The sequence below is a fragment of the Trachurus japonicus genome, chromosome 11 (genome assembly GCF_045865225.1).
Source record: "Trachurus japonicus isolate A0001 chromosome 11, Traja_1.0".
NCBI lineage: Eukaryota > Metazoa > Chordata > Actinopteri > Carangiformes > Carangidae > Trachurus > Trachurus japonicus.
In genome coordinates, this window is record NC_140917.1 from 11,946,301 (window position 1) to 11,957,934 (window position 11,634).

Below are 11,634 nucleotides of genomic sequence, written 5' to 3' on the forward strand. Positions count from 1 at the left end.
CCCACCGCGAGGTACAGCGCAGACAGGCGCAGAGCAGGGCGGCAGCGCGTACACATATGGCGCGAGTTGCTGAGCAACCGAACAAACAAGACAGGATTTGGGGGGGGTATATGCAAAGATATGTTCGCCAGGAGCTACAAAACGACCACCTCCAGGTGAACTTTAGCGTCAGGCTGAGCAGGGAGCAGTTTAACAGCCTGTTAGAGAGAGTTGGTCTGATCCTCAGGAGGATGACAACTCACTTCATGCATCCCGTCTGGTCGTTTGTTTTCTCTCTGCAAGCGGCTGATTTTTTTTCAGACTCCACTACATCCTCTCCTATTGGACGCGCCGAGATGTCGTCACAGCGCGCTGCGCCCGGATTAAACATTTTTTAATTCGGGCGCAGCGCGCCGCCGCGGCATGCGCCCACCTTGCGTGCCGCTCAGCTCGGCGCAGAGCCGTTCGCCGGTGCGCCGCGGTAGCACGTACACAGTGAATGGGTTTGCTGCCGCCTTCCGCCGCCTGCCGCGTTCGGTGTGAAAGGCCCTTGAAAGGCCCTTGAGGGAATGTCAGAAACCCAAAGAGAGCTAATGGGTGACAGCACCCTGGTATTACTATGGTTCGGTTTTTGGTGTGAAGCTGTCTTGATATTGTTGTTTTGTTTTTACAGTATTTTGAAACGTGTTGAATAGCTATTTTGATCTATTTTATTTGCTGCTCTCTCTGTCTCTCTCTCTTCTCTCTCTGTGCTCAGCGCGATCGTCAGAGAGAAGCTGCACCTCATCCACAGAACCTTTCATTTCTGCGTCAAATCAAACACGGAGAGATTATCGCCGACTATCACAGAGACAGGGTGGCATTTAGCTCAGAGCATCCAGCTCAGAGAGATAAGACACATTAATTACAGCAGGAAACACACACAGAAGGTATGAAGAGTAATACTATCATCAACACACAGCGAGTGTCTGTTCTGACAAAATGAATCAGGTGCTTTTATGTGAATATTTAACGTCATTCAATCATTAAAAACTAATTTTGTGTGAATGTTGAACTTTAAAAAATGTAATTTCTTGGCTCTGGCCCTCCAGTCGTCTCCACAGTTGTGAGGACTCATTATCGACACACACTTGTGATAAAAGCCAAGTGAATCTTTCATCACAAAGTCTTGTGCATCTTGTTCAGGTTCACACACCGTGAAAAACAGTTCATACAGCGTGTTTCAGTCACTGTTACAAATGTGCAACGGTTTCTCCTCCTAAAATGTTTTTCCACACACTGAGCAACAATATAGTTTCTCTCCCATTCGTTTAACCCTTGTGGGTTCTGTAGGGGAGGAAATATTTAGTAACATATAACAATATCTCCCCAATACGTATATCGTCTTGCCGGTGTTAAAAATTAGATTTTCAAAGTAAAGTAAATACTCATTTAATTAAATTTTGTTTAAATAACTTCACTCTTAAATATTGGTGGAAATTAAAAGTTAATCAATCACTGAAATTGTAAACCATTTAAGCATTAAATTCTATTGTTAAGAAATCTGGCATCAGTCTTAGTTCAGCGATGGTAGGCCTATAGATTATTAAAACCACACAGTGACCTTCTTAAAGGGATAGTTCACCCAAAATTCAAATTTCACTCATTATCTACTCACCCTCATGTCGACTAAGAGCTGGGAGAAGTTTCAGAGTCCTCCGTGCCTTCTCTGAGTTACAAATACCTCCATGGTGGTCGTCTATAATGTCCCTCTTGTATTGAAGCCCCGACATGAGAAATTGTTCCGCCGGTCACAGGAAGAGCAGTGAACTGAGACACTGGGAGCTTCCGCTACAAACAAGCTTAAAATATAGACTTATTTAATTTTTCAGGAACAACGTCTCATGTAGCTATATGGATATATATCAGTAACATACAGTATATCCAGTCTGGCTTTTAAATGTTAAAATGGCTTGTCATACATTACACATAGCCTACCTAATTGTGAAACATCCTACTGGCAAATGTAGAACCTGTGACCAGCATGAGTCAGTGCAGCCTGTTCTGATGGACTGTATAAGGAGTATGAGAGAGAGAACTGGAAGTGGGGAAACAGGGTTAGTGGGCAGGATTTAGTCATTATTATTTTTGGTTTGTTTGTTTTTTCTTTTCTTTCTTTTCCTGCTAAATTGAATGTAACTGCAACACTCCAGTCCGGTTGGTGGCGGCAATGCACCTGCCAGCAGGATGTCAGCCGCCATTCACATCCGACAGAAAAACAACACAAGACACCCACGTGACACGGATACAGGAAACTGGCGCGTTGTGGACATGGATCGTGGATCTATAATATAACCTAATACATCCATGGTCGTGGAGCTTCTTCCTTCTCGCTGCTGTCTCACGGGGAGTGAGTGTGTGTCTGTGTGTGTCTGTGTGAACATGGCTAAAGTCCAGGTGCTGAGAGCGCTGGTGGAGCAGCGACTGAGTTCGGCCGTCGAAGAGATCTTTGTTCTGATTGAAAGAACCGTGGCGGAGTACGAGGAGGAGCTATGTCGGTCAGAGCAGGAGAAGCAGCGACAGAGGAAACAACTGGACGCTTTGTTAAACCCTCGGGTTTTGTTACAGAGAGCAGGTCAGTTATTAACGGAGAATCAGTTTGTCTCTGTTTGACTTTTTAATTTTTTATTATTATTGACAATTACATTTACAGAAACACTTGGCATAGTACAGTGCAAAGCTAAATAAACATAGGCTACAGACAAGCATTACATAGGCTATAGCTTCATTGGTACAAAAGATTTAGGTTTGCTTGTAAAAACAAATATTAAAAATAAATAATAAAATAAAATAAATAAAAAGAGAGAAAAGATAGGAGTAGAGTTAAAAAAAAAAGAAAAAGAAAAAGGGGAGAGAGCTAGGGGAATGTAGTGAGGTCAAGCTCCTCAACTAATTCATGAAGTTTCACAGCATTCTTTTTTTCCACACATTTTAAAGGTGTACAGAAAAGAAAATTGAATTTGAGCCCACTCTGGGTCATACAATTAGTGTAATAACTCATCTTTCAGACGATGTAGGCCAAACTTTGTGCAAAATTCTATTTTTGAGTAAATCCAGGATGAAAGTGTGTATTTTTTTCCCCGCATTGGATAATGCAGGCGCACAGATTATACGTCAGCCTGTACACGATTCATCAGCCACTGATATTGGATCCGTAATCCGTCATTCAAATGTCTGAGACACGCACACACACACGGAGCTCGGGCTCGCCCGAAACTTTGAATATCCCGCCCGCTCGATAACGACCAATCAAATTCGTTTTCCTTACTTGGGTAAACTCGTGTTGCAGCTCGTGACAACTCGGCGCGACAAACAGGACAAACGGCCATTTCTGTACACCTTTAAAGAAGAGTAATGGTGACACAGCTCCTTATGAAAGACATAGATTCGGGGCCTTGTCTTCATAACTTTGTTTTTGTGTATAAAGAATTTGGCAAGGATAATTATTGTGTTGATTCCGAGGTCATTTGAAGGTTCATTTATACGTATACCATACAAAATATTCTCCTTCTTTACACCAGAGAAATTGGCAAATCTGGAAGACAACCAGTCTCTGTTTGACGTAATTTAGCGGAAAAATGTTGGTGGTGTTTAGGACCAAGGGGATGAATTATCGGGCTATGACTATGTGTAACTCGCAGGCGGCCACATTGGGCCAGGCAACTTGCTCTGGCAGTAGATGAGTGATCCAGTCATCTCAAACTATTCAGAACTACTTTTGTCCGTATGTTACTTTAACTTTTTGAAAATGTTACCTTAGTGTTACTTGAAAAGTACATGATTAAAATCATTTGTGATTGTTTATGCAGTAGGCTATCATAACCGCATTTCTAGACTTGTAACCGAGACCAAGACACTACCAAGACCAGAGAGTATCAAGACCAAGACCAAGACCAAGACTAGTTCAGCTCAAGACCGAGACCAAAAAAAAAAAAAAAACGAAAACAAATTGTTACACTATATTTTGCTATTTTGCTTGAGTTGTAGAAAATAAACACCATACTGGGTTCAGCTGCTGTGATCAGTGTCATCCTGAGGTCCAGTACTACCAGTCTGAAGTGGAAGGGTCAAGTAATAACGGGTAGTTTTTAAGAAATATGAATCCTAACGTACATAGAATACAGTGAAATATGGAAGTTCAAAGGGCTTTTATTCTGAAATCCCACATCAGATCAGATTGACCTGTTTTTTTTCTGAGTGTCATCCTGAGGTCTAGTAGCCTACTAAAAGTCTAAAGTGGAATGGTTGAGTAATAACCATAGACTGTAAAAAATATGGACGTAGCGTCCGTGACATCACCCATTGGTTTTGGGGAGTCGTTTTTGTGACTCAAATATGGCGGCCTGAACAGCGCCATGTTGGATTGGCCGGCCGAGAACCCGCCCACTGTCTCCTGACCGATCCGGACCTGTCACTCAACGTTTCCGTGCCCTAATTGGCCAGAATTTTAACCTAATAACAGTAAAACGGTAGAGTTAAAAAGAAATTCACCCCCCTCAGAGTGTGTGCGGGGGTAGAAACTATCGGTTGAGACCAAAAAACATGTTGACACCAGGCTTTGATCATGTTTATTGAGGATGTAAAGTTGGCGATTTTAACATGGGGGTCTATGGGGAATGCTGCTTTCTGACACCAGCCCCCAGAGGAAGCTCTTGGGGGGGAGTTCCCTGTATATATCAGGGATGCAAACAGCGCGCCGAAAAGCGAAACTCGCTTTTTTCATGACCAATTAGGTGACAATATGAATCGTTCAGATCCGAAGAGTTTTTGTTTTTTGGGGGGGGGGGGTCTCAGCGTCTCAGCTGGGGTCAGTAAAATGTTTTTCTAACAGGCTCACAGTGACAATCACGTGAAACTGAGGCAAACTCATTCATGGTTGTCTCTGATTATACTGATAACAGACTACAGTACCTCCAATGTAGACGCGCGACGTGCGCGCTTATTAAAGCGGCGCGTATCCGCGTGCAGTCGGTGCGACGGCGACGCCGTTTTTCCCCCCGTGCACCGTGGAGCTGTGCGCCGCGGACATGCACGGTTCCCTACGTTGCTGTGTCAGGCAGGTGTCTCCCACGGAGCTCTGCCCCGTTTCAGAGGTGAAGGAAGCCCTGAGTGGAAAGACGTCGCCTCCGCGATGTAGAATGTGTTCAATTAAAGTGAAACTAACACATTATATATTTACACACTGAATGAAACATCCGATGTCTTTATTTATTCTGTTTATTTTAATAGTTATAATTAGGCTATGACTAACATTCAGTGAAGACCTAAAATTCAGTATCTCCAAAATGGAAATATTGCAAAGGAATTTTTTTTTTTTTTTTTAAAGCATTTTTAATATAGAAATGTTGGCCTTCTGAAAACTGTCCATCTATATGCACTCAATACTTGCTTGGGGTTGAACTACTGGAAATTGACTTTTCCGTGATATTGTAATGTAATTATTTGTTAATAGTGAGCACCCCCCACCCCCGGCAAATTCCTCTCTTTTTTGGTCCTGACCCGTTTGCATCCCTGATATATATCTATGGTAAAAACGCAGATGACATCATGCATGTCACGAACGGCAGTACGAGGTAAAACAAAACATAACAAAACGCATACTTCCTCCCCCTCAAGATGGCGGTGGCGCCGACGTTCCGTTCCAATGGGCAGCAGCGTCAGAGGCGGCATCTACGTGTATATATCTATGGTTTTTAAAGCAGAAGTAAGCGATCCGGTCGTTTTGGCTAATGCTGCGTTCCAGGCAGGCTTTTGAAACCGTAAATTACAGCTTCAAGTCACAACTTACGACTTTGTAGCGTTCCAGGCAACCCACTCGTGTTTTTCCGACCTGTTTTACCTGTGAAAGTCACTATAACGGCCACTCGTAACTTCCGACCCGTGAACTCGTACCAGATCGAACTGGTACGAGTTCACAGGTCGGAAAAACACGAGTTACGAGTTGCCTTGAACGCACCATAACGTCCTCGTCCCTTCGTCACCGCATTCACGGCGTCCCTTGGCTGCACACACAGCCCTGCATGCCGTTCTCTCTCCTCATTGGATAAAAATTGTAGGATACAAGAAAAGTTTTCTCCTCGGCTCAGAGCAGAGCAGAGTGACTGACAGACCCGTGTTTCAGTCCAAACACTCTATGTAAGTGATTGCTGTCGGAAGATATAACTATTTAAGACTTATAGTAACACAAAAATATCGCTTACTTCTGCTTTAAGTAGCTACTAACATTCTGAAGTGGAACGGTCAAGTAATAACGTTTTTTTTATTTTTATTTTTTATTACTAAGTGATGCCAATAGACAAGTGGAGAACTACAAAAACATACCAAGACAAAGCAAAACGAAACAAAAAAAAACAGGTGCAGACAGTGCTGTACATATATGGATACGTATATGGTGGAGGATAGTAAACGTGTATGTGTGCGCATCCATGTGAGTGTGTGCGTGTGTGTGTGTGTGGAAGTCGATGTTTTGAAACTGGAGCAACTAGTGCTATTGCTCAAGACAGAGCATAAGCAAGGAGAAATAGAAAGATGTGAGATAGAGAAGAAAAGAAAGTTAAGGTGCTGCTCTATGATGAGAGAAAGAGAGAAGAGAAAGAAAAGAGAGAAAAGTGGAGATTACTGTGCCCTGTGCCCTGTACCCCTCGTCACTCGCCACCAATGCCCCTCTACTCATACCCAACCCAACATCTTTGCCATCTTGTACCCGGAGTTACAGGGGCTCTCCCACTTCAGCTGCTTCCAGACCCTGGGAAGGAGGCCGACCGGTGGGGGCAACCTGCTCTTCAGCCTACATAGAACCACTCCCAGACCCATTCGGAGGGGGTCTGTTCAAGAGGCTAAATATTCAATTTTTGTGTTAATCCATTTTTTAATTAATTTTGAGTAATTATTTTTAATTAATTAATAACTGGTAGTTTTTTTTAAAAAACAAAACAATTACCGTAGATGACCATTTAGTAGCCCGGGCGTTTAATATGCTAAATCGACTTGGACCCCAGGCGTTTATAAGAACCAGGCGCGTATTTGCAACAGGCTACAATTTATTTTTGCAATGAGCAGCACCAGACCATCATGCAAAGAACGAAGAGGTCACCCTAGGACCACTGGAACAAAACTACTCCCGACATCGTTATTGACATTAAACAATAAATACAAAGACTGTGTAACCGCGACACAGGGAGCTGATCAGATCAGTGTTATGAACGAGGGGGGGTCGATCGCGGTAATTTCAACATAGCGCATTTATCTATTTGTCTTTGTCTATTAGTAGTCCAGCGCGACCTATCCCGCTGGCGCACCTGTGTTTGTGTGTCTGTGTGTGTGAGTGCGCCTGCATGCGAGAGAGAGAGCGAGAGGAGGGGCTGACTGACAGAGAGGTGAGAGCCGGTGATACGCTGTTAAAAAAAACTTTTTTTTCTGTGCAAGGCTATGGTAAACACGTAATCGCCCGGGCGTTTAATTGAACCGGCGTTTATTATGCCAAATGGGCTCGGACCGCCTGTGCTCTAATAGCGCACAGGCGCGTATTTGCACGCGGGCGACTATTTGGTCATCTACGGTATTCCTACTGTACATACAGTCACATTTAAAAGTTCAAAAGGCTTTTATTCTGAAATTCCACATTATATTGACCTGACTTTTCCTGGGTGTCATCCTGAGGTCTAGTACTACCAGTCTGAAGTGGAATGGTTGAGTAATAACAGGTAGTTTTTAAGAAATATGAATCCTAATGTACACAGGATACAGTGAAAAATCGCCTATACGGAATTCAATATAGAGGACTATATAGTGAACTCACTGGTCAAATGAAAAAACACTTTCAGACACTAACGTTACTCCGCCACACGGTTAATTACGTCATTACGCCGGGGCCACACCGGATGCAGAAGTGCCGAGAAGCGGAGCCATTTACATTTTGGCGAGGGCTGGGACGATATGCTTTTCTCCTGATTCGATTCTTCTACGATTTTTTGGATGCCGATTTGATTTAAATTGCGATTCTACGATATTGCCGATTTTCTAGATTTTTTAGTCTGCATTTTTAACACCTTTTCAAAACCTGGACTCTCTGTATGTAGAAAGGGCAAACAAATGCACATTGCACAATATATTTTTTTAAATACCCCCCCCCCCAAAAAAAAAAAATCGATTTTTGAAAATAAAAATCGATTTAAAAATCGTCAATAAATTTTGCGATACTTATGTGAATCGATTTTTTCTCCCACCCCTAATTTTGGCGCCCATGTTAACAGATTGTGTCCTTCTCACTAGACGCGCCGCGGCCGGCTCGTGCCCTGCCGTGATCGTTTCGGCGTCTGGTCTCTTTTGTGCGTGAGCCAGTGTTATTTATTGATCTATTTAATTATTGTGTATTCTTTTAGCAAAGAAAGCAAAGAAAATCCTCAAAGACACAACACACCCTGGTCACTGTCTGTTTGAGCTACTCCCCTCTGGCAGGAGATACAGGACAATTAAAGCTACCACAAACAGATTTAAGAACAGTTTTTACCCCAAAGCAGTGACTGCACTTAATACTGAGTAATGATGTTAATGTGTGTTTTATGCTTTTTAAAAAAAAAATGTTTTTATGAATTTTTGCACTGCAGGAGATGCACTTTTAATGTCGTTGTTGTGGAAATGACAATGACAATAAACGTATCTATCTATCTATCTATCTATCTATCTATCTACATTTTATACAATAAATATACGAGGTGGGATGTGGTTACATTAGCCATTTAACAGAACAAACAAACAATAAAACCAAACATGCATTAAAGGCCATAAATACAAGTCAGACTGAGAACACTGCAGTCATGTTTGTGCTCTCAAAGCGTATTAGAAAAGCAGTCTCTTCCCAAATGATGTGAGCTGTTTTAAGTTGTGTGTAATGTTTGTATTTCAGAGTGTGTGAGGGCACAGGAAGTTCCCACAGAGCAGCAGGAGTGGAGCTCCAGTCAGGACCAGAGGGACTCTGAGCCTCTTCATGTAAAAGAAGAGCTGGAGAACGCTTGGACCACTCATGGAGGAGAGCAGCTTCAAGGACCAGAGGAGTTGAAATTCATTCCTTTACCTGTGAAAATTGAACGTGAAGAAAATGAAAGGAAACCTCCGCTCTCACAGCTTCAACAGGGTCAGACTGAGGAGGACGGAGGAGCAGAGCCTCCAGCCAGCAGCTCCCCTAAACACATGGAAACAGACACTGATGGAGGACCTGAACCAGACAGAAACACATATTCAGACAGACATTTACAACCAGATACTAATGACAAGACCTCCGAATCATCTGACACTGAAGACAGTGGAGATGAGGAGAGGGAGAAAAAAGAACCTCAGTCTGGGTTGAACTCTGAAAATAATGACTGTGATACTAACAGGAAACTACTTAGCTGCTCTGAGTGTAATAGAATATGTGTAACAAAGTCAAAGCTGATAGAACACATGAGAACTCACACAGGAAAGAAACCATTTAGCTGTTCTGCGTGTGGTAAAACATTTCGCATCATTGCACAGCTGAGGACGCACATGAGAACTCACACAGGAGAGAAACCATTTAGCTGCTCAATTTGTACTAAAGGATTTACACAGAAGGGAAATCTGACGAGACACTTGGCCACACATAGAAATGAAACATCATTAAAGTGCATCTTTTGTGGCACAAGTTTCACCTGGATTCATAAGGTCATAGATCACAGTTGTGTTATTGAATCCTCACAGGTAACATTTGGATGTAAAACTGGAAAGAAACAAATGAGCTGCTCTCTGTGTGGTGAAAGACTTCCCTCCAAGACACATCTGGAGTTGCACATGGCACTTCACAGGGGAGAGAAACTATACAGCTGTTCAGTTTGTGAGGAAACTTTTAGATTTGAATCGAAATTGAAACAACACATGACAACCCACAGTGGAGAAAAACCATACGAGTGTTCAGTTTGTGGTCGACGCTTCACTTGGAGCGACAGTTTAACTGCACACATGAGAAAACATGCCGATGACAACACATTCAGCTGCCAAGTGTGCGAGGCCAGTTTCGAATGGAAAGGCAGTTTTGAGGCACACATGAGAGCCCATGGATGCAAGGACCCGTACAGAAAGGTTTATAGACGACCAATAGGCAATCAGCGTCGGAGGCATCGTCTTGGCAGCGATGATAAACCAGTCTGAAGGATTCAATGCTCTGCTGTTGTTGGGACATGGGTTAAAGTTCACTGTGGTAATACTAGTACTAACACCAATCTGTGAATTTGTTCTAGAAAACATTGTTGACCTTTTCAGGTGTGGTGTTCATTTGATAAAATGTTGCTAGGATGTAAATATATATTATTGGAATGATTTGAGTCTTGGCAAAGATTTTATTAGTGTTAAGTTTTGTCTTCTTGCCGCTGAAAAGTCAGTTTCATTCCTGATGCTTTTTCTGCAAGGACCTATTCGTTTATAGATTTTGTCTTCCTGTTATGTTTAAATGATGATAAATAGACGCATCTCCCGCTGTGGCAAACCTCGCCTGACACAGATTACACAAAGTGATTTGAAATGCAGGCGCCATCTTTCGCTTTTTATTCATTTTTTTATGCACCATCTTTCTCTAATGTCAACGATACTCTACTATGACAAGATGGCTACAAGCTGCACCAATGACATGAAATGGTACTTCCTGTTTACGAAGAGGGCGAGGTCATGTCACCTGTACCCCCACCTCCTGTTGTGAACGTGTGTGTGTGTGTGTGTGTGGATTTATAAAGGTTGTTGTGTTATTCATATTTTCTTGTGATAACATTAAATATTCCCACAGCTAAAGGCCCATTCACACCAGAGACATACTTTTCTTGTGAATAATTTGCGCGTCTGTATTTTTTACAACAACAACGACAGCGAATGTGACACAGCAAAGGCACGTACGTACTTTGTTTTTCGCAGTGAGGTTGATTTTTCTAAACTTTCGCCCGGTAACTAAACGCATCAACCAATCATGTAGCGTGAAAAGGAGGTACGTCACAACACTGTGACAACAATGGCGGATCTACCAGAGCCAGTCTATTGACGAGCCTTGCCACTCTCCATTAGCCCCATTGTATTGAACTTGGTTGCAGTTCCACCAGAATTCCACTAGGAGTGCTCGCGGGCAAGTGCAGAATGAATGGGGCCCTATGGAGCTAGAAGGCTAAATTTGTCCCTTTCACCTGGTAATAGTCAAAAAATCGCAAATATTGATGTATTTTCTGCAAGATCAATATGGATTATAGGTTAAAAGTGAAATTGTTGAGAAGTTTTGTCCTTTCGATTTCCTACAGGTTGGGCTGTTGTTGCCCATAAAACGCTAGCATTCTGCTAATGAATGCTGATTGGTCAGAGACCTGATGACACAATAGCTGTAAAACGGGTTTTATTTCCTTCTGTAACGCTGTTATTATGCACTTTATTAACTATTAATATTTTTTCAAGCGAGAAAGTAACTGTTTAGTCCCCCAATATGCGGTCAGTTTATCCCCATTTATATTTTATATTTATCCCCATTGACTCCTATTCATTCTGCACTTGCCTGCGAGCGCCCCCACATGGACGTGTTCCGAAAACCCGGAAGTTGGACGAGAGTGGCACTTCTCCTCAATATTAGAA

General features: G+C 42.6%; 1 protein-coding gene across 1 annotated transcript; it reads left to right on the forward strand.

Moving 5' to 3' along the window:
* Positions 1-2,400: 2,400 nt before the first annotated feature.
* Positions 2,401-10,318, forward strand: LOC146978300 (uncharacterized). The gene is made up of 2 exons (XM_085790577.1): positions 2,401-2,593; positions 8,924-10,318. Exons 1-2 carry the CDS (start codon positions 2,401-2,403, stop codon positions 10,180-10,182), a joined length of 1,452 nt encoding a protein of 483 aa, XP_085646703.1. The 3' UTR covers positions 10,183-10,318.
* Positions 10,319-11,634: the final 1,316 nt, after the last annotated feature.